The following is a 23,692-nucleotide window of genomic DNA, read 5'->3' as shown; positions in this document are numbered from 1 at the left end:
ATCTTAGCATAAGACATTCTGAACAGTATTTAGAAAAGCAGAATATAAACATAATAATATAGACAGCAGAAAGATTTGTGAATCCTGTAGTTTTTAAAAACAGTGTTCCCATTTTGGAATTCCCGGTTCAACTCCCCTTACTACTGTGCAACTTTACCTCTAAAACTGGACTGTTATGCCTCTATTTTATATATGAGCGGGGCAGATCTGTTTTTTAAAAAACGGATTGTTACTATCACATCTCATTTGGCTTTTAACATATTTATAATGATTTTATGAGTTCTTGTGCTCTTATTTGCCTTGGCATACTTCCTGTCTTTAACATTATATGATATCTGGATGTTTTTGCACATGCATGCATCAGTCAAGGATTTGCATTGAGGATTTTACATCCTTGTATTGTAACGTGGATTTTCCCCATGATGTGGGCCAATTGATCAAAGACCCAGGCCATAGCTAGACCTAAGGTTTATCCCTGGATCGTCCAGGGGTCAAACCTGTTCATCTAGGTGACACACAGAGAATCCAGTGCTCAGGCAGGGGCGAACCCTGGATGATCCCAGGATAAACCTTAGGTCTAGCTGTGGCCCAATGTGGTGAATATCAGCTTATTGTGTGTGTTTGTGTTTGATTTTTACCAAGTGGGTGACTTTGCCTGCTACCTTAAGAACTTGCCTGTAAAACTGGTTACAAACCCACAGCATCTGTATTGTGGTTGAATTTGAGTGTGTGAACTGTGAGTCAGCTTTTGGCTTTTTAACCACACTCTCTGCTGAAAGATTGTTGATTTCATGGTGTTAGTAGTGGGTGGTCCTGCAAAAACTGAATTAGGTTAAACAGTAAGAGTAAAGGGAGTGCACGCTGGCTGAAAAGTCCATGGATGGGTCATCAGCTTGCTTGCTCTTGGCTTGAGATGATGTTATTTTTTCCTTCTTGTAGCAAATACTGCTTCATTCCCGTGCAAATGCTACCAAGGTGATATTTCTTATTACGGATGGATATTCCAATGGAGGTGATCCCAGGCCCATTGCAGCATCCTTGCGTGAATTTGGAGTGGAGATCTTCACGTTTGGGATATGGCAAGGCAACATCCGAGAGCTGAATGACATGGCTTCTCACCCAAAGGAAGAACATTGTTACTTGCTCCACAGTTTTGCAGAGTTTGAAGCTTTAGCTCGCAGAGCCCTTCATGAAGGTATTGCATCTAGTTCTGCCTTCTGTGGAATGCTTTATTGCACTGATATTCTATTATTATATTCTATTATTTATTTGAATTATAAATTCACCATGACATCTTGAGTTAAATAGTTGATTAACTGAAAATCAAGGCACTGGAGGAAACCCTATTCTCGGGTATACAAATACACCGTGGCTAACCCCCACCCCACTCGATATGCATACACAACACAAGTTGTGTATGCATATAAGCTGATGCTACTGAATTAAAAAACTAAGAGCTTTTCTGATGGTGATTGGAAGTCCTGCCCAGGCATTATTTGCTTGTAGAAATCAATATGTTTATGGAGAGAATCAGAAACATATTTACTGGCCACACTCCAGATGTTCAAGGTGCCATTTACACAGGGGGTGGTATATGTGTGCACCTGAGCAATCTATACTCTCTTCTTGCATTCAGGTGTACGTGTGTTTAAGCTCTAATGCAAACAGCACCTTAAATGCATAGAGGCTGGAGAGTAGATCTGAGCCCTCCTGGTCCTCCTCACACATACATATTTATTTCTGCATGAAATTAATATCTGCACAATATTAGGATTTGAGCCTTTGTGGTGTGACATTTTGGAATGACAAAGTCTAGAATTGTGTTTGATATGAATAAACAGAGGAAGGAGACTTTTGGGATTTTCCCTCAGACTATTAAAATCATGACCAAGTCACAAAAGTTTGGATCACCGCCTATGAAATTCCTCTTGGACCAGTCTCTACAAAGGGCTTTGCTTGATTAATTTACTGGGTAAGATCATCAGACTGTGGTTCTTGCTCTTTCTGTCCAAAATCTAAAACTTCATGAATAGTCCGAGCTAGGTTTTCATATAAACACTGTTATGTACTATAGAATATATTGTCTTCTCTTTGCCAGGAAAAAAAACCCTCTTATAAAGTGATGAAAGCATATCACACCTTCTAAGAATTGGGGGATGCTTTCTAAATTATTCTGATTTGAAACATCTTAGATGGGCCAATGTAGAGAATTAACAAACTAGAAACTTCTAAGTAAGCACTTTAAATAAGAAAGCAAAACAGATATCAAAACCCACTCATCAGTTTACAAAGGCTTGATGTTAATTTTTATACTAATAGAGTGCGACTCAAGTTTTTTTCCTCTTTTCTTTCATATTGGTAAAATATTACACTTAATTAGATTAATGGAACAAAGAAAGGGGGAGGGAAAGAACTGCTATTTTAGGGTACAAAAACAGTCCAGTCCCCTACACAAGTCACCTTGAAATGAATAGGAGATGTAAAATTGGGCTACTTTTCTGCAGCTTGCGTTAATTGCAATGCAGTTTGGACAGAGGAATTACCTGGTGGATTGGGTCCTTATAAATTAACTCACAGGTGCTGGCTTTCAAGGACTGAGGAAATGTATCAATAGGTCATTGCTAGCACTGTGAAACTGACCAATCTCATCTGCTCCCAAATTCCTGCTTTGCAGCCAATGGAAAATTTGTCTTACTAAAAGTAGACCAAGAAACATTGTGAATTTTAAAATAAAATCTAAGGACTTGGTTTACTTTTGCACTTAAAATGAAAGTTTTCCTAACTTTTTTAAAAAAAAGAAATATTTCAACTGTAGTTGTGCTTCTTATCTCTAATCTATTTGTTTGCTTTTAAAAAAAATATATTTGGGACCTCCCCCAAATACCTGTGCTTACAGATCTGCCTTCTGGTAGTTACATTCAAGAAGACATATCCCATTGCTCCTATCTTTGTGATGGGAATGAAAACTGCTGTGATATCATGGCAAGCTGCAAATGTGGCACCCACACAGGGCAGTTTGAGTGCATCTGTGAAAAAGGATACTATGGCAAAGGGCTACAGCATGAATGTACAGGTCAGTATCTGTTTTCATCTTTTTTATGACTACTGATGTATGGATCGGAGAGTGGATTGGTGCCGATATAGAGCTAGTGTGGCAGAGGACAAGACGACTAACTGTAGGCGGAGCCATATGTAGGCTGAGCCGAAGTTCATAATGGTAGGAAGAGTAACTTCAGGAGGCTGAATTCGGACGACATGCTAATCAACGGTTGATTTCCATTTTGCTCCTATTACCACCCCCTCACCCCCGTTGATTAGCATGTTCATAGAATCATAGAATAGTATTTATTTATTTATTTAGAGTATTTTTATCCCGCACCATAGCCAAAAGGCTCTCGGAGCGGCTTACAATGTATCAATAAAGAAGACAGTCCCTACCCTCAGGCTTACATTCTAAAAAAAGACATGACACACAAGGAAAAGTGTATGGGGAGGGAAGAGGGAGAAAATAAAAAGAAATTAAGGAGACTGCTTAGGCTGGTGGGAAGGCCCTGCTCCGTCCTCTCATCTCCCAATGGAGGGGCCAACCAACAGCTCCTTCTTCCCCACAAGGTGAAGATGTTAGCCCGGGGGGGGGAGTCCAACTGAAGCAGGCTCTGATGGTGCCTGCCTGCTCCAGTCTCCCTAGTAGAGTTGGAAGGGGCCTATAAGGCCATCGAGTCCAACCCCCTGCTCAATGCAGGAATCCACCTTAAAGCATACCTGTCCAGCTGCCTCTTGAAGGCCTCTAGTGTGGGAGAGCCCACAACCTCCCTAGGTAACTGGTTCCATTGTCATACTGCTCTAACAGTCAGGAAGTTAGAGCAGTCAGGAAATTAGAGTGTTGTCCAAACTCAGCCAATGAATGTAAATCAGAGGGCTGAACATGGGTTGTCTGACCCACATAGAAACACTCCTCTGAACCCACATTTGTCTGCTCCAGTAATAGCCCATATAAACAGATGGGATAGTTTTATTTCGCATATAATATGCAAGGAGTGGCAGAAAAGGTCTTGGCCTAAGTCCAAACCTATGTATTTTAGCCTGCCAATTGCTTGGTAACCACCTTATTTTCCATCCGAGGTAGATAACATTAAAAGAGACCCACATACTAAAAAAAAACCACCTTAGGAGTTCATCTAAAATGTTCAGTTCTGCTAGGCTTAGCTATTGATACTCTATTATTTGCATTTTCTTGGAAATATAATAATGTTAATTTACTTTTTCTTGTGTTTTGACTAAACAGTAAACTAGGTTTTTGACTATAGCTAAGTGAGAGAATGTGTGCATTTATATGGCGACGGTCTCAGGTTCGGTCCTCACCATCTCTAGCTAAAAGATCAGGTAGCAGGTGATCTGAATGTCTGTAATCCTGAAGAGCTGCTGAAAGTCAGAGCAGACAATTCTGGGTTTAATAGATAACAGCTGAAGAAAGCCAGATTTAGTAAAGGAGAAAATGGACCAGAGGCCCAGGATTGAGTGGAAGACAACTAGGAAAGGATATCATAATAAATTGTGCATATCTTCTTAGTATCCTACTTCCTTACCACTAAGTATTGTCAGAATTCCTCTGAAGTTTCCAGGAATGTTGGCCATATATGGCAGATCATGTTTAGAGAAGTACAAGTGCCTATGAGTGCATTCCTGAGGCTCTTCTCAGCAAAATGAGATTGCTACACGGAGCTCTTTGAAAAGTTTAGTTGTTTTCACTAATGGCAATAACAAGCAAACGCATCTGGCTTTGATTACGCTCTACATTGAAGATGGCTGATTAATGCAAATTGAATTTTCTAACGTGAAATCTCTGCATGTATCGGGGTTTACAAGCAAAGTGAAATTTGAACTTGGCTCTACTCTGGAGCCTATAATGGGCAAAACATTAATCCTTATGTTGAATGCAGTTGACACAAACGAAAGTCTGTTTTTGAACATGCATGCTATAAAACCATATAGTTTTATGACAGCTTTTCTTTTGTAAGGAATTCATGGTACTTCAGCAAACAGAAGTTTTTAAAAGGTAGCATCTATTATACGATGCACGTGAAGGTCTGCCATCTGCTTCACATGTGGTTATTGGAGGGAACTCAGCTGAGCTGTGCATACAAATCATAACATTTGGCCTGAGGGATTTAGGGTTTTTTTGTAAACATGACTTAATCTTTCTCACATCTTACTGCATTTCTTAAAAAAGAAGATGATGATGATGATGATGATGAAAGACCACATGTGTCCATTATAAGGGAGGAAAGTATAAAACTATTTGGAAATTTTATAATGGTGACGGAGTGTTGCGGGCAAGTTTAGAGTAAAGAATTAAATGGCTGGTGGTGTTTTAACAGTGCTCCTTTTGGTTTTCAGGTATTAAAATGTATTGTTATTGCAAAGTATACTAATAGACTGTGGCTGATACCCAAGGACTTGCTGGGGACAAGCTCAGTGGAAAAATTTATTCTTTTTTTTCTTTTGAACTGCAGAACCACCACCCCACCTACCACGCTGGTGGCAGAGGGCAAAGAAGCCCTAGTCATGCAGGGGATGGACAGAGTAGTGAAGGAGGAGCTGGGGAATAGAGTGAACATGTTATGGGAAACAAAGCAACAGCTGACTGGCTGAACCTGTGCTGTCAGTCAGCAACTTGTGAGAGGAAGACCTCTCCTTCTCCTCCTCCTTTAGAAGAGCCGATCTAAAAAGCCAGTTCCTTTTCTCTATGAGGCTTGAGAGTAATGGAGAGAGGGAACTGGAGTGTTGGATAATTGCTTGTGGAATTCCAGCTGTTTTAAGCCAAGTGGGTAGAAAGAAAGGAGGAAGGTTGCATTAGTACCACAGTGCTGGACAGTTGAAGTATCTGTCTGTAAACAAATCTTGAAGATTTGTAGAATTACTCTAGACTGTTTGGGGCCTCTAGAAGGGTAGAGGCAGTGGTAAGTTTTGAAGTTCAGGTGTTCTTCATGACAGTTCCCATATGAGTTGGGTGACCATGTGAAAAGGAGGACAGGGCTCCTGTATCTTTAACAGTTGTGATCAAGAGGGAATTTCAGCCAGTGTCATTTGTATATATACAGCACCTGGGGAAATTCCCTCTTCATCACAACACTTAAAGCTGCAGGAGCTATACTAGACTGACTAGATACAAAAGAGGGCAGGGCTCCTGTAGCTTTAAGTATTGTAAGGAAGAGGGAATTTCACCAGGTGCTGGATGCATACAAATGACACCTGCTGAAATTCCCTCTTCATCACAACTGTTAAAGATACAGGAGCCCTGTCCTCCTTTTCATATGGTCACCCTACATATGAGAATTGCATCTAAACTCAGAGAGAATTTTGAGGGGGGTAGCAGATTTATCTTACTTTATTTACGACATTTCTGTACTGCTCAACAGCCGAAACTCTATTGCTGTTGCTGTCACTGCGTCCCTGTGAGCACTTGCTCCACTATTCCACAGGACACAGTCAGAGTTCTTGGGCAACTAGTCCAGGCAGCTTTCACACTGTCTCAGTAGGGCCAGTCACAGTTTTGGGGGTACCCCTTTCAAGCAGCTCTGGGCCCCTCTCAGTAATGGGCACAACCAATTACAGTTCTTTGGGCAGTCTTTCCAAACACCATTTGGCATCTTTCCATAAGAAGCACAGTCATCATTCCTGGGCAGTCTTTCCAAGCAGCTTTTAGGTTCTTGCAGTAAATGGCAGTGTCTGTATTCATTCTGTTTCCTAGACTACACTTTATCATTTGCACATTATTCTGTTCACATTGTACTTAATTGATTGCTGGCATATTTGAAAGTTTCTGTTTCCTGTTTGGGTTTTCTAACATGGACATGTTTTTAATAAAGCATGATTCTCATCAAGGACCTTCCTGCACTGCTGCATAACCAAGGTCATTTCAGGCATGGTGGATGGTCATTCCAAGGAACTAATTCGTAGGGAAATTATTCCAAAATGCCGCAAGGACCTAAGTAGCAAACATCCAAAATCCAATGTTGAAGATAGTACCAATTACTGTTAAAGCATTACTCTCTATCTCCAGCTTTGAATTTTGGATGAATAAGGCTAATGACTCTTTTATTTACAGAGAACCAGGTGTGGCCCATATATTATATCTGTGTTTTGAACTCTGCAAAGGTTGTGGGTGCCCTTTCAGGCAAACATCAAGATGCTGTTTTTCACTACAATGTCCAATATAGTTTAGGTTCTGCATATCTGAAGAACTGTACCATTTTACCAGTTACTGTTAAAACATTGCTCTCTATGGTATTCCCCTGTATCTGCTCCCCCAAACCCAGTCAAGTGCCCACAGCACGTTCGTGGGCCCACAAGTTGAGTGCCTGCACAGCCCGACAAGCACCCAGCAGACATCCGCCCTTATTTGTTTAATAAAGATGGCGAAGTCTTGGAAGGAAGAGTTGTTTTTTTTTCAGTGTTCAGGATACATAGCACATTTTGTAATGTGTGTTAGCTAACTCTGGTAGGGAAAGAAAGGCAGTCTTTAGTTGCAATTTCCTTTTCAAGAACTCACCTTAAAGATACAAACTAAGGCCTTTGCTAGATGAGGGGTTAGTCCGGTGCAAGGCCTGGGCTCTTGGCTTGGGAAAGGTTTACAGGGGAGGAAGAGTGAAGGTTTGTTTTGCTGGTTTCAAAGGATGGCAAATGAACAATCATTTTAAGTAATTTCTTTTGTAAAGGTGGTCAGGTCCCCTCCTTTGCTCCAAGCTTATATCTGTGTAATTTTTAAAGATAAAGAGATGAAACTTGGGACCTTGAGAGCTCTTAATTAGAGCTTTCAGCATGCCAAGTCTGAATCAGATCCATTCATGGATTGATTTTAAGGCATTTTTTAAAATGGAAATTAACAAAAATGCTTACATCTGTGTATTTTTTTTAAGTTTGAGATGAAACTTGGGACTTTGAGAGCTCTTGTAGAGCTTTCAGCATGCCAAGTCTGAATCAGATCCATTCATGGCTTGATTTTAAGGCATTTTTAAAATGGAAATTAACAAAAATGCTTACATTTGTGTAATTTTTTAAAGATTGAAATTAAACTTGGAACTTTGAGAGCTCTTAAGTAGAGCTTTCAGCATGCCAAGTTTGAATCAGTTTGGTTCATCTCTTGATTTTTTAAGGATTTTTTAAAATTTCCCCCCTTAAACCCTTTTCCTGGTAGTTCACCAATGCAAAAGTCCACCTGTTTGCATTTGTGAAGGATCTATTTTCCGTTACTTTGATCATGCAGAACTGTGCATCTCCAGTTCATAAAATAGAGATCTGCTGTTCCCTTACTCAAGAGTAAATCCCTTGATTTCAACTGCATTTACATCCAAGTCATACTAAAATCTAATGCATGCTTACCCCATTGAACAGAGAGAGACTTACTTTTGAGTAAACAGAAGTAAGATCTCAGAAGTTAGCATAGGGTTGCAGAGCACTTCTTTCCAGTTTGCTGTTTTAGACTTTTTTTAAAAAAAAAAGGCTTCTGAGTGACCATGTTATTAAAAGTCAGTTCTATATGTGCATGCTGAAAGCTCTTCTTAAGAGCTCTCAAGGTCCCAAGTTTCATCTCTTTATCTTTAAAAATGAGGGAGCTGTGGGCAAGGAGAGTGCGGTTGGAAAAGGCCATTCATTTCAACATTCCACATGAAGTGCTGGAGGAGAACTATCCCACCCTCCCCTTTCGTCAACAAGCCTCCATTCAAAGCACACGCCCCCAACAAAGGAAAAAGCGAAGGGACAGCACTACATGGAGGCTTAAGGGAGCATTAAAGTCGCTTATGGAAAATAATCCAGACTTTCCCTGCTCCAAAAAGGAACAAAAAATGGAGGGGAAGAGGCGAAATGAGTGCAGGACAGCGATGACGTCATGTGAGTACCAGGCTGCAAACCACATACCAGGCATGGCAAGTGTGTGATAAATTGCTGTTGTGATAGAGCTCCATGGCAGATACCACATACTGCTTATATAGTGCTATATCCTACTTGGTGTAGATCTGGCCACTGACATCACCTGCTGCCTCCTCAGAATTCCCAGTTCCCTCTGAGCTAGTTGGGGGGAAATGATTTTTTCCAGCCACAATACCTTGTTCTTTGTTGTAAAGCAAAGTATTATAGGGTGGATTGGTCTTGAATGAGCAATTAAGACCCATTAGCTTTATAAAAGACTGTTCCTAGTGAAGATGAAAACTGCTAGAACTGGTTTGTCGATATGTATCAATACAGCTGCCTGTATGTTTGGACTGTCCTTGGAGCTGTGGCTATGGGGACTGTTATGATAAGCGTCTGCATTTAAAAGAATGTACCACTACACTGTATAAACTGAATCATTTTTACCAGTTAGCATGAACAAAAAATATTGATGGCTGATTGTGTATTCTAGTGACTTAACATAGTGTTCTCAGGAAATAGAAGTCTGCAGATTTTCTCACCTGCGTAAATTAGATGAATGAGATTTTAAAGTTCGTTAAAATAAAACGAAGACATTCACATATAAAGATGCTGGAGTGAGTGACGGCTGAGTTCAAGTAATTTGATAGGAACCAGTTATTTTCTTTTCTTGAACTTTCGATGACTTTTTAAAAAACATGCTAAAGTATCAAATAATATTCCAGTATTTTATCCAAATGGTATAATCATCCGGCTACTCTGCTGCTGGAAATTGTTTTTCTTTCTTCTTTGCATTTGTTCCAGGGGGCCTTAAGCTCTAGTTGAGTAATAACCCTTTTATGCCTAATCTTGTCTTCAGGATGGGATTCTAGAATTATTCTTCTTGTAAAATTAGAAGATGGAAGTGATCTTTTTATATGTTTCATTCTCTATTTTATAAGTCACCCTTGCAAATAGCTACTTGCTGATTTTCCTATGGTAAATATCCATGCTTCTAGATGGACTACATAGCCCTCTCATGTGCAAGTAGAGGAAAGATGATTAGTACTACCCTTAGTGAATTACTGTAAAGAACTCCGGTAAGTTATAAATCAAGATAAGGCCACAGAGTTTGTTTTTAGCAGGAGGGCTAAAATACCTCTTTGGAGAAGTGATGACTGGGAGATTGAGCATCCTAATTCTTACTGTTACCAGGGGGCTGTTTTCACAGCGCCAGGTTGGTGCCACCTCCCTCTTCAACCCCGCACTTTTCCACTCCCGGGGTGGCATTAGGTTATCCCAAAGCCGAGGAGGGAGCACAGGTTTTCTGGGCTGCCACCTGCATCCCAGAGCTCTGCCCGTCCTCTTCCTGGTGGAAGGTGACCAATTGCTGGTCGCCTTCCACCTGGATCCACCCCTAGGTTGGCCTTATATTGGCAACATTACATGGCGGAAGTGCCATGTTGACGTTGCTCACTTTGAAAAAATTGGGGTAAATCCCCAACTTCTTCAAATCGGAAGCCCTGCGGTGGCTGTGAAGCTGCTCCTGTGTCGTCTAACCAACAGGGCACTGATCCACAGCCATCGTGGGGTTTTCCCCATGTGTAGACAGCCCCCTAATGATTTGTTTCCCTCACTGAAACCAACTGCTACATGGTCACTTTAAGATAGTCTTCCCCAACCTGGCACCTTCCGGATGTGTTGGATTACAACTCTCTTCCCCAGCAAGCACGCTGTCTGGGGATGGTGATCCCCAGAGAGCTTCATCTATCTGGAGGGAAAAGTTGGGAAAGGCTGCTTTACAGCAGAGTTTTTCAAACTATGGGCTGGGACCACCAGTGGGTTTCAGCCCACTTCCAGCTGGATCTCAGGGCTTCAGGCTGTCCAGTGACTCTTCGCTTTACCACCCTGCGCCATAGCTGTACCACGCACACTGCACAGGCAGCTGTGGTAGCGGGAGTTCATTAGTGAGCAAGGCTAATATTTTTAATATTTTTTTTTTAAAAAAACCCTGAGAATAAAGAGGAAGAGGATAAGAAAGGGAAGATGTTATAGGAGAAAGTGAATGTCAAAGCAGCAGGAGTAAGGGATGAAAGAAACTGGCAGTGTCGGTGTGTAGGTTACAAGTTAGGTATGAAAAGAGAAGGGTGAAAGAAACGGAGGAGATGAGTCAAAATACTTTGAGAAGCAAGTAGAGTTGGGGGAAGAAAACAATATAAAATTAAAGAAGTCTTCTCTACTTAGGTCCTCTGGATCATTAAATTATGCCTGAAATGGGGCGGGGAAGAGTCTGAGTAATGATACTCCAGAGCCAATGACTGTACATCACTTGAGAAAATATGGAACTCCTTGCTACAAGGAAATAGCTGTAGCAAAGACTTTAGCAATTTTTAAAGAGGGATTGATATCAATATAAAATATCAATATTGGCTGCTGATTATGCCAAACACCATCTCCATCTGCCAACATTTTGTGACTGGCTCCGACCCTGCAACATTTTTTTATTATTATTGGTGGGGCTCTGTCATTTTCAGTTCTCTCTTTCTATCCCCTGGGGGTAGAAAGTTTGAGAACCACTGCTTGACAGCAAGAAGCTTAAGGTAGATAGGCCTTTAAAACATTTTTAATATTTTGGAGGTATGGGATGGTGATGGTAAACTAATCAATTTTATTCTTCAAATATTGGAAATGAAACTATTTCCCCAGCTCCTGTCCAGAGGTGAAAATTGTGGACATTGTGGCTTTCTTGAATTTGAAAGTTTCTTGAACAAAATGCTTATGTCTCTTTGAGTTGATTTTTGCTTAGGTATACCCCTAAGAGGACTCTCTCCCCTCCCTGTATGTGAAACTCATTGAGATGCACATCCTTCGTATTTTTAGCTCTGCATACTTTAACTACTGGAATAAATTACCAACCACAGTATATAGGCAGATAGATGCTAGAAGATTTGCTTACTAGAGCAAACATTTGTAACATATATGAAAAGGAATTACTGGTTTTCGAATACTGTTCATTTAATCATATGGATTTTATTTTAAGGCAGCCCTGATGCCCCAGTTGTTATTAGACTACAATCCATCACAGCCAGCCAGCATGGCTAGTCGTCAGGGATGATGGGGTTTCTAGTCAAACAACATCTGGGGACCATAAAACCGAATGTACCCAGAGTTCAATTTACGAGATTTTTGTGCAGTTTGATGTGATGAATTTGAGAGAAATTAAAGTAGCACCTTCACAACACATGATTAAATAGCAGCAGAAATGTTACTGAAAAAGTGGTTTATTTTGCCTCTGCAGCAAGAACCACACATCACAAGCATTAACTCTTCATGTAGTTGACTGTTATGTTGATGAATAGTTCCTTTCTGTGCTTTCTCTGTTCTTGATCTGTTTCTGCAATTTTATTTTATTTTGTGATATTTCCTGTTTGAACACTATAAATCGTAGTTGTGAGAAGCCATGCCATGATTGCTTTGTTAGATAGGCCAGTTGTGCTCGTTCCTGTGTGATTGGTAGGTTTCTGCTACTACCTCCCCATTTCTTGTAACTCTGGCCAAATACAAAATCCAGAGCTCCAAGACCCTTCCATCACTGTGGGCAAGGGCAGCCCGCTTTCCTCTTAATTCCTTTAGGCACATAGAGGGTGCTTCTGGACACAGGGATTCTGGTGCTAACTATAAGATTGTGCAGCTGTTCTCTCTCTGTGTGTGTTTTTTTCCTTAATGAATTTTCTCTGGAAAGAAAAAGAGATGGAAGAAGCAGTGAGAAAACATGGGAGGATTACAGGTGCATGATGATACCTTCTTGACCTCCAGTGACTAAGGCCTTAGCTAGACCTAAGGTTTATCCCGGGATCGTCCCAGGGTCATCTCTGTTCATGTAAATGACACACAGGGGATCCCGGGAGCAGGCAGGGACGACCTCAGGACAATCTCGGGATAAACTTTAGGTCTAGCTAAGGTCTAAATAAAATGATGGGCTGAGCAATTCTGTGGTCCCTGTGGTTCCTGCCAAAGGAAGTGAGGCAGGCGGCTACTAGGAGGAGGGCTTTCTTCGCTGTGGCACCCCAGCTGTGGAATGAGCTCCCCAGAGAGGTCCGCCTGGCGCCTACACTGTACTCTTTTTGTCACCAGCTGAAGACCTTTTTTATTCTCTCAGTATTTTAAAATTGCAACACTTAATTTTAACTTAAATTTAAATTTTACTGTTCTAACTCTGTATTTTAATCTTATATTAATTTTTCTGCGTGGTTTTATCCTGGTTGTGCTTTTGATACTGCATTTTGTATTTGTGTTTTTAACCTGTTGGTAGTTTTATTATGGTTTTAATTTTTGTGAACCGCCCAGAGAGCTTCGGCTATTGGGTGGTATAAAAATGTAATAAATAAATAAGATGGTTTGGGTCCTCCTCTCAGAGGAAATATGAGTTGGAATTCGCCCCATCCCAGCTGTTGCTGAAAGCTGCCTGGTGGCTACCTCGCCTAAGGCTCTGTCAGGGAAGAAGGACATGGAGGGATGGGGCCATGCCAGTGGAAGGAGAGCGGGCGTGCACTCACCGGCCTCCCAGCCTCCATTCCCTCCCCCACAGCAGTGGGATGCAGCTGGATGGGCTCAGAGGCCTCTTTAGCAGAAAATGGCATTTTGGTGGATGAAGAAATAAAAATTGCATCCATCATACCTCGTGCCTGCATAGTATTCTTGGAAGCCTCTGATCTCAGAGGCGGCTGTTGTTAGTGGGTTAATCCTTTATGAATGCACTCTAAATGACTGATTAAAGTGGTGGCTGTAGTTCCCACCTCCCCTGGCATATTCCACATACATAATAGTGTACAGAGCTTCAGTGCCTGCTGCTATCTTTTGCTCTGTGAACAGACCACTCGCCTGGCTTCCAGAAATTTATTTATTTATTATTTATTTATTTATTACATTTTTATACCGCCCAATAGCCGAAGCTCTCTGGGCGGTTCACAAAAATTAAAACCATGATAAAACAACCAACAGGTTAAAAGCACAAATACAAAATACAGTATAAAAAGCACAACCAGGATAAAACCACGCAGCAAAATTGATATAAGATTAAAATACAGAGTTAGAACAGTAAAATTTAAATTTGAGTTAAAATTAAGTGTTAAAATACTGAGTGAATAAAAAGGTCTTCAGCTGGCGACGAAAGGAGTACAGTGTAGGCGCCAGACGGACCTCTCTGGGGAGCTCATTCCACAACCGGGGTGCCACAGCAGAGAAAGCTCTCCTCCTAGTAGCCACCTGCCTCACTTCCTTTGGCAGGGGCTCACGGAGAAGGGCCCCTGTAGATGATCTTAAGGTCCGTGTAGGTACATATGGGAGGAGGCGTTCCTTCAAATAACCTGGCCCCAAACCGTTTAGGGCTTTAAATGTCAATACCAGCACTTTGAATCGGACCTGGACCTGGACTGGCAGCCAATGAAGTTGTAAAAGGACTGGCGTAATGTGATAAAGCCTGGGGGGGCGGGGGGAGCAATGAGGACACCATTCACAGCATGGCTGCATCAGGACTAAGGCCATCAGATACAGGCGGATGGAGATGAATTATTTCTTGTACTTTTAAGCTGTGCAATGTTCTCTGGGTGGATTACAAATAGATGCAAATAGCATCATATCAAGGACTTTGCTGTCAATTTCAAGAAGACTGGGGAAATTTTCTGGATACTCAAGGGACATGTCTCCCATGCTGTCCTATTGCCTGCTCACCAGCAAACAAAATTGGAGGCAGAATTGAATTAGTATTGTAGTGTGCACTTAAGTGTCATTGTCTCTAGCTTAGCCTGGACTTGTGACAAAAAAAGCAAAACAAAAACCTGGTCGTCACGGCAATAGTCATAGAGCAGCACAAGTTACAGTCACTATAATGCTATTTATTGCACATGATATGTGCTAAGACTCTGGTTCAGTCTCCCATGAAACAATCTCTTCTGCCAAATGAAATGTGGATGAAGTGGAATAGGTTAATTAGTAATAGCCCTTCATTCTTAGCAACTGTTATATATGCTATTAAATTTTTGATCTCTTGGATGTTAATTTTGGGATATACTGTGCCATTAAATACTTGTTTAACCTTAGACACAAAAATTAAAGCTCTGGTTATATTTAATATTACTCTATGCTTTGATTTTCTCCCTTGCTTTGATTTAAGGATGGCTTTGATTACAGTTGAGTATGGCAATAGAGTGTAGAATCAGACTTTCAGGATTCCAACCGCAAACTAGTCTGCACTAAGAAGCACTGATCTCATTACGCTAAGGGATTACTGATTTGTGATGAGTTTTCACTTCATTTTCTGTCATCCCATGTCCTTGGGACTTGTTTCTTCATTGAAAAATTGAAAGGGGGGGGAAGCATTGTATACAAATTGTTCTTTAAAATGCCTTTTATCTACAGATAGTGTTGAGTTAGTGGAGGGGTGTGTGTAGCCCACTGGTAGAACCTGTGAATTGCATGCAGAAGATCCCAGGCTCAGCTTCTGACATTTCTAGGTAGGGCTGGAGAAACTCCTGTCTGAAACCCTGGAGAGTTGCTGCCAGTCTGTGTTGAGAATTCTGGGCCAAGGACTTGGTGTAAGCCAGCTTCCCCTGTTCCTAGGTAATGTGGCTAATGACTTTGGTGTGAAATGTCTAGCCTTGCTAGGCTGTTCTTTTTGACATAAATATGCTTCTCAACAACAATGTTTATATTGATTTCAACCATTTCCAACCACTAGAGACACATCGTGCATGAAACAGCTGACATGTAATGCCTGAGAACGTGTGCCATTTCAAATGTTTATTTACTCAGCAGCCAAGGGTCAGATGTTTTAAGTTAGCTTGACAGAGCTGAGGCAATAGAAAATAAAAGGATGCTTATTCCATTTGTTTTTCATATATTGTGAAAGTAATCTGTTTCATTACTAGCTTTCTCAGCTCTCTTCTATCTGTATCTATAGGAACACATCATTCTAATCTTATAATGTCTTCTAAAATTTCACAGTTGAAACTAACAGAAAATGGGAACACATTTCATTAAATTGCATCAAAGTAATGTTCCTTCTATATAGAGAACTGAAACTTATTTTTTCCTTCACAAAATAAACAGCTTCAACTATGGCCTTAGCTAGACCTAAGATTTATCCCGGGATTGTCCCTGCCTGCTCCCGGCATATCCTGTGTGTCATTTACATGAACAGGGATGACCCCCGGACGATCCCGGGATAAACTTTAGGTCTAGCTAAGGCCAAAGTTAAAGTTCAGAAGCACACTATTTCCCAAACCTTAGGAAAGCTTATTCAGTGAGATTTTGAAACATCTAGAACCCTAACTGGTTTGCAAAATGGTGCCCATAATCTTGAATCAGTTAGGGCAGTCCTGATAAATGCAAATAATTTTGTCTTCAGATGGATGCGAGTAATTTTATTTTCAAAGTGTCTTGCAAACTTCTCATAGTTTGCATATTTATCTCTCAGCCAGGTTGTAGCAGGCCTTTAACCACTCAGAAATGTTCCAGTGGGCAACACTGAGAAAAAATCTGCACTCTGATCTGTGTTTGGTTGGATTCTGCACAGCTCTTCCTCTTCACGTGCATTTTAGCTGCTTCCTATCTTACTTCATTACCTTCAGCTCAGGTGTATACCAAGGAGCCGCACAGGCTCTGCCTAGAAGGAGAGGCACAATCTTGTGAATTACTTGAGTCATCTCTGAATCCCACAAATTTAGCAGGTCGTAAATGAAGTGCTGAGACAAGCAGAAACACTCATTTCTAGATCGGGACTGGTAAACGGAGCTGCCCCATTCCAGAAATAAGTGTTTTCACTTGTTTCAGTTCCTGTTCAAAGGGCTAAATCCCGACTGATGTTTAGACAGTGTTGTATACTGCCTAATGTTACATATATATGTTACATATAGCATTTCTTAGAAAATTAAACACTTATTTGGCATTAAGCATTGTATGTAATCCTATTATGCAATTTGCTGTTGTAATTTTGCAAATTGTAGCCATAAGATACTTAATTTCAACAAATTGCAGGCACAATTGTGCAAAATTAAGCACAGTAAGCTTGAAATTTGTGCAAATTATGGCTGCAATTTGTGCAAATGTACTATGACGCCTGAGGGCACCATGTTGGGGACCCATCATACAAATGCAATTTTCCTAATTGGAGGTTTGCGGTGGGGCGGGAACTGGATTTTGGGTGAAATCCAAAATCTCTTCTCCCAGGCATTTTAAGCAGCATTTAATAACGTTAAGTCTGTTTTTAATGGACCCCAGAATTGTTGTTTTAAATGGATACTGTTGTTGTTTTTATACTGTTTTTATGTTTTTTAAAAATTTTGTGTACTTTTAATGTTTACTATTTTTAATTGTTGTAAACCGCCCAGAGAGCTTCGGCTGGGGGGCGGTATATAAATGTAATAAAATAAAATAAAATAAAATAAATAAATAAATAAAGCCCACAGCTCGGCTCGCAAATGCAAGTTGAACCAGGGACTTTGGGGAAATCTGGCAAGCCGAAAAAGGGGCAGATTTCTCCACGATGTCCGTTCTTAGCTTCTATCCATAATAACCAATTGCCACTTCAGCAAAGATATAAAGAAAGGATTGTTCTGAAAGTTTTTTATTATAGGTTTTACAACTCAGGATGGATTTTTAACTTGGAAATAAGCACTATATGGGCATGCATAGGAGTGGGCTACATGATAATAAATATATTCTTATAAACTTGTGAAAACCTCCTTATAGGTGAATAATAATAATTTATCCAACACTATGGCCTAGTGGGCTCTCAAAATGACTCAATGTCAAAGTGATTCAGGCTCCAATTCAATACACAATTTCTTGGAGTAAGCCCTATTAAACTCAGTGGGACATACTTTGAGTAGACATGGAATTGCACTGTCAGAAATGTATCTAAGTTTTCAGTCTGGCTGGAGCAGGGTGTGTAAGATGTTTTGACCTACAATTCCCAGCATCCCTTGCCACTGACTATGCTGGCTATGACTGATGGGAGTTGTAGGGCAAATCGTCGAGAGTACCGCAAGTTGCCCATCACTGGGTTAAATGTTGGCCAGGCCTTATGAAGAATACTGCAAACGAACACAAAATAATCCCTTCCTCCAAAATAACTATTAAAAAAAAGTGGCCTGAAACTCTGCCACATAATAGTTTGTAAGTTGATAACACAGAAATGTTATTGCTGCATACAGATCAAAAGATTAAAAAATGCTGTGTCTCAAATAAATGCAGATCACTTGTTGGTTATAACAGGAAAAGTTCAAGACTTCTAGTACATGCTGGGATTTAGCACAAATCTTTCCTGATCCTTACAGACATGATAGATGTTTCATTTAACTAGAACTAGTCACTTGCATATTTTTGTAATTTCTTCATAGTGCATGTCATGTATAGAGTGGAGAATGGTGGGTTACAAAAGCAATAAGGACTTTTTTCAAAACTTTATAATTTTTCAAAAATATTTCTGGAGTAATTTAGTGATCACTCACAATGATGGGAGTATATCCTTGTCTTCTTTAATAAATGAGTCCCATCAACTGTGGTATAAGAAACATCTTTTTTAGAATGAAACCAGAAACCTTTAAAGCCAAAAGCTGGAGGTACATTTCAAATTGAGCAGGAAAGGCAAAAAGATTTCAGTGGAAGGAGAAGTCTCAGAAAGATTTAGATGTCTCCTCTTGGGATATATATTCAATATTCGGTTCTACATGGTAATGGTAATTATGTTTGTAGAATTAGTGAATTGGCTAAAAATACAAGTTCTCCTGAAAAATAATAAGGAGGGGATGTCTGGCTGAGTCCAGAAGTTTGTAAATTCCTCTTTGAGAGAGAGGGTGGCACCAGCCTGTTTAAAAGAGGTGGTGATCAGGCCATTCCTGAAGAAATCTAGCCTGGACCCGAGAATTAAAACAATAGGCTGGTTGCTAACATTCCTTGCTGGACTTTTTCTCAAGGTTAGGCCACGTATTTATGGCAGAACTGATGAAGCTTCTAAAGTCAGGCTTTTGTGTATAGTTTAGATACTATTTAAAATCTGAATGAACTTCAAAGCAAAAGAATTACAGAGCATTGACTCACTCACTTCGCCCTTTGGTAATTTATAATTGCATTAAAGACACTATTATGTTATGTTTCGTGCTAGAATATTTTGCTCTCTGATTTTAGTGCTATTGCTCAGTACAAAGAAATGCATGGTAGTTCAGTATGGCATTGAATGACTGTTTGCTTCTGAAACCCTCAAAGAGAAAAGGAAGGTTAAGTAATTGTGAGTAGTTGCCTAAAAATACACCAAAAGTTTACAAAGGCAATTGTTGAAAGGAGCATAATATCCACTTTTACAATTCTTCCATGTCCTCTCATTGACCCCATTGTATTTGGGATGAGTGTTCCTTTATCAGTCTTGGGAAAGTGTGGAAAAAATACGAATTAAATTTCATGGAAAATGAACATGTGTAGTTTTGTGGAAGTTGTCTACACACATACAAACCACAGCTCTGCAGTGATGAACCACACATGTCCTCCTTCCTCCAGCCTAGGCAGATGTAAGTCCCCAGATAACCACAGAGGAGTTGTAGAACTGGAGAGAGTACATGACCTAAGATGTTTGTACGCCTAATACTGCATCCAGAGCCACATGTCTCATTTGCCTAACCTTGTGTATCACAGCATCAACAACAAGTGACACAAAGCAGAAATACCTCCACGGAATCCATAGAAAATGAGGTCAGGGGTTGCACAAGACCCGGCAGTATTCACAACCAAAGCAAGCAGCTCTTCCCCCAGGAAGCTAGAACAAGCTGTTTGGCTCTTTGCCTTTTTGCTTTGTGATTTGCACTGAACCTTCTTGTTAAAGTGGCACAAAAATCTAAACAGTTATGAGACAGCATTTTCTTTAGGATTCCTTTCTACTTGGTTTGGAGATTGGAGCTAGTGACAACTCCACCATCAGAAGTTGCCCGACCACTGCTGTAGGTCTTCTGAAGTTTTTGAGTGAGCAGGTTTACTCTGTGTAAAAAAGTGAGCATACTAATAGGCTTCTGAGGATCTATAGCAGTGCAAAGCAGATCATGAAATTCGTTAATCTGACCAGTTATTAGCATCAGGTATGGAAAATGCTATATAAGGATTACTTCCCACTTGTAATTGAGTTCACTGAATAAATGCATTTTTAATATGGAGTTCTTAGTATTGAATGCATTCTCTTGGCATTGCCTATCTCTCTGCATGGGAGCAATTTATAAAAATGCCAAAGGGAAAGAGATAAGGGCAGCACTTTGCGGATTCACTGAGTAAGAATCATGGCCAAATAGGCATAATGAAGTAGAAAAAGAATTGGCCACTTTGGTAAATATAAGCCCAAGAATACAGGAAGATTCCCATAAGATGTACCTGTCAAGAATATGTTTCCTTGAAAGTCAAGATTGGCTGTATTTTTGCTGAAGTTCATCGTAAAACATACCTCTGCAGGCTGCAGATAAAATGTATAGAGTCCTTTGGCATCACTTTTAGAAATCAGCATTGGGTGAAATCTGAGTGTGGGGAGGGGAGCAAAATCTGGCATTGCAACATGTTTTCGTATCCTGGTCCTGACTGGTCTTTTATCACACATATTTTGCTTTATAGCCTGCCCATCGGGAACCTACAAGCCTGAAGGTTCACCAGGTGGAATTAGCACCTGCATCTCTTGTCCTGATGAGAACCACACCTCTCCACCAGGAAGTACCTCTGCTGAGGACTGCATATGCAAGGAGGGCTATCGCTCTAGAGGCCAGACTTGCGAAGGTAAGCTGTTCCCTAAAGAAAAAAAAAAAACTGAACATAGATTATCACCATAGTTAATATTTGCTTGTTTTCGAATTTCCTACACAAATTCACTTTCCAAATTAATTTGTCTGCCAAGAATCCCCTTGGTTTCTCCCATCGAACCCATGCACATTGCAGAGGATTCTAGGATTTATGCTAGAGTACACTCTCAGTTCACGTTAGGTGTTGACTAAACAACGGATACCAGCAGTGTTTTCTTGTGGCTGTGCCTGGATCTTTAGGGATATGTCCTGCTTTTTAATGAACCTCTTCAGGGATCCTGTAGAACACATGGCCTGCGGGCCACATCTCCCTGCCCCAATTGCACCACTGTCAAAAAGTTAGTTTGCCACTGAAATACATCTGCCAACCATTTCGTAGCCTAAGAAAGCCCAAATTTAGCTTGATTTCTAGCCTTTCTAAGGTTCTGTTGTGGTTTGCTGCTGAATGTTTGTACCAAACGCTCACATTTTTGTTGGCACAACTGTGGCAGTAACCTCTGACCACCCAAAGTTGCCCACTCTTGCCCTAGAAGCTTTCAAAGAACCGCAATGTTCTTAGGAACTCATTTAGAACGCTGCTTTAAATTGAAAAAACTGCATGGACTGTATTACTGTATAAATTATCTTTGAATTTGTACATGCGATTCATTTTAGAACAGCAAGCTAGTACAAATGAATACAGAGATCTGTTCAGTTTTGCCTACTTCGCATCAACATGAAAGGACAACAATTAAGGCTGCAATCCATTATATTCTTCCTAGGGAAAAAGCCCCATTGAATTCAGTGGGGCTTATTCCTTAGTATAGATGTGTCAGATTGCATTCTAAATAGTTACAAGCAGTTTCTAATTGTTAATTGTTTTAATTATATTTATTTATTTATTTATTTATTTTAATTAGTGGTCCACTGCCCTGTGCTACACCCCCCCGAAAATGGCTATTTTATCCAGAACCTCTGCAACAATTACTTCGACGCTGCCTGCGGAATCCGATGTAAAACAGGATTTGACCTTGTTGGAAGCAGCATACGACTTTGCCAGCCGAATGGCCTGTGGTCTGGTTCAGAAGCAACCTGCAGGGGTAGGAAGCGTTTACCTTTAAAGAAAAGTTGCCTTCCTGTTGTTGACTTGGTTACAATTGCATTCTACCCAATCTCTCTCCTCTACGTGGTGGGCAGGAGAATTGCACCTTTCTGGCCTGCCCACTGGCCTGCTTAATACTGTGCTAGATCTATTGGGTTTGCTGTTGCTTTTCTTTTCATTTCCATCTCTTTAGAAATTCTGAAGAGCTCATATTTTCTACTTATTTATTTGTTTCTTGCAGGCGTGGTGGTGATGATAAAAGATGTCACTTGGTTCTACTTGTGCCAAAAATATTCACTTTGACCAGCAAATGGAGCTAGGCCCGTCCCTCGTGCTGTTGACTCCATATTCCATAAATTTCCTCTGAAGAGTTTGAAAGATAACTCTTGATTTTCTTCTGTTCTTTGTTTACCACCAATGTACATGTTTCTCAGTAGAGTTACACTCAATCTTGGCATGTGCTCTGGGTGCTGTTCTCTATTCATATACTAGTAAGGCATGTTGTAAGCAAATGGAAGATCAAAGGAACTATTTTATGGGCCATCACATTAATCCAAACACAAATGCCCTCTCTCAGCTTTTTATCATATCCATTTTGAAAGGATAGCAGAAGGATGTTAATGCCTTCACATAGGCCATGGCTAGACCTACAGGTCTAGCACGATAGAGGAGGGAGGATCTCGCAATATGGTTATCGTGAGATCTCCCCCTCTGTCTACATGCAGTGTGCGAAGTCCTAGGAGGAAGAGGACGTTGCGCCCGCCATATTTTTTTTCTTAAAGGGGACAGAGCGCTTGATCGCCAAATGTGAGCATTTTTTAAAAAAATCTCGCACCCCCCACCCTGAGGTGCTCTACCTGATGCTGTTTGGACTTTATACTGTTAGTTTTACCCTTCCCTGTGCCTGTTTACCCTACCCAGTGCCTGTTTGCATTCTCTTCCCCTCCTTATCACTTTACTATGATTTTAATAGAATGTAAGCCTATGCGGCAGGGTCTTGCTATTTACTGTTTTATTCTGTACAGCACCATGTACATAGATGGTGCTATATAAATAATAATAATAATAATAATAATAATAATAAAGAGGAGCCAGGACAACCCATAATGTCAACCCACATGTTCCATGGTCTCTGGATCATCCCAAAAACACGGAAAAAGCGGGTGGAAAGGCTATGCTGATATCCCAGGGCAAGGGCGGGCTCATCCCTCCCTGCTCCCGGGACCCCCTATGCATCATGTGAACGCACAGGGATCTCCGGGATATCGGCAGGTCTAGCCATGGCCATAGTGTTAGGTTGTGACATTAAAGGTGCCTTATTTGTCTGTGCTTGCTCTACTTAACCAAAATATGTCAGAAGTGTGATAAGGAAAGGCTAGCACATATGCAATTACACAGCATCGCTTTAGAACTAATTAAAGCAAAGGCCAAGAAAGGACAATTATAATAAAGTTACTCATTGATTGATATTTACCAAAACAAAAACCCAAACCTCAGGTTTTTATGATCCCAGGAGCTTGATGGTAGAATTGAACAATATCGTATGTTTTGAAAAGTCAAAATACATACATACACACACACACACACACACACACACACACACACACACACTGTACACTGGAATAAGGTTTTTTTTTTAATCATATCATTAGCCTGGCATGTTGGTTTCATTGTGTGTCCGTCGAATTTAGAGCAGCATCAGGGGAACCGCTGTCTTGACAATGAGTGTAAAATGAGTTTTTGGGGCAGTGTGTGTCCATGTGAGCGCAGTCATGCATATATACTCAGGTATGTGTATTTGGAGAGGAGAAGGAAGGACCAGGAAAACTGAAAGATGGGCTTGCATTGGATCTCATTTCATTTCACCATTTATGAAGACTGAGTTATACTATTCTGA

At 40.6% G+C, this 23,692-nt stretch overlaps 1 protein-coding gene across 1 annotated transcript in view; it reads left to right on the top strand.

Annotated features, from left to right (window-relative positions):
- Nucleotides 1-1,092: 1,092 nt before the first annotated feature.
- The window catches only part of SVEP1 (sushi, von Willebrand factor type A, EGF and pentraxin domain containing 1), a 115,556-nt gene continuing 92,956 nt past the window's right edge, over nt 1,093-23,692 (top strand). Inside the window, exons 1-4 of the mRNA XM_063129193.1 lie at nt 1,093-1,195; nt 2,897-3,073; nt 20,533-20,691; nt 21,614-21,793. Coding sequence (XP_062985263.1) covers nt 1,108-1,195; nt 2,897-3,073; nt 20,533-20,691; nt 21,614-21,793 — 604 coding nt within the window. The 5' untranslated portion in view covers nt 1,093-1,107. The remainder of the gene's footprint in view (nt 1,196-2,896; nt 3,074-20,532; nt 20,692-21,613; nt 21,794-23,692) is intronic.

This window comes from Elgaria multicarinata, chromosome 6 (genome assembly GCF_023053635.1).
Source record: "Elgaria multicarinata webbii isolate HBS135686 ecotype San Diego chromosome 6, rElgMul1.1.pri, whole genome shotgun sequence".
Lineage (NCBI taxonomy): Eukaryota > Metazoa > Chordata > Lepidosauria > Squamata > Anguidae > Elgaria > Elgaria multicarinata.
The sequence above is the reverse complement of the archived record's forward strand: the minus strand, read 5'-3'. Positions and strand labels throughout refer to the sequence as shown.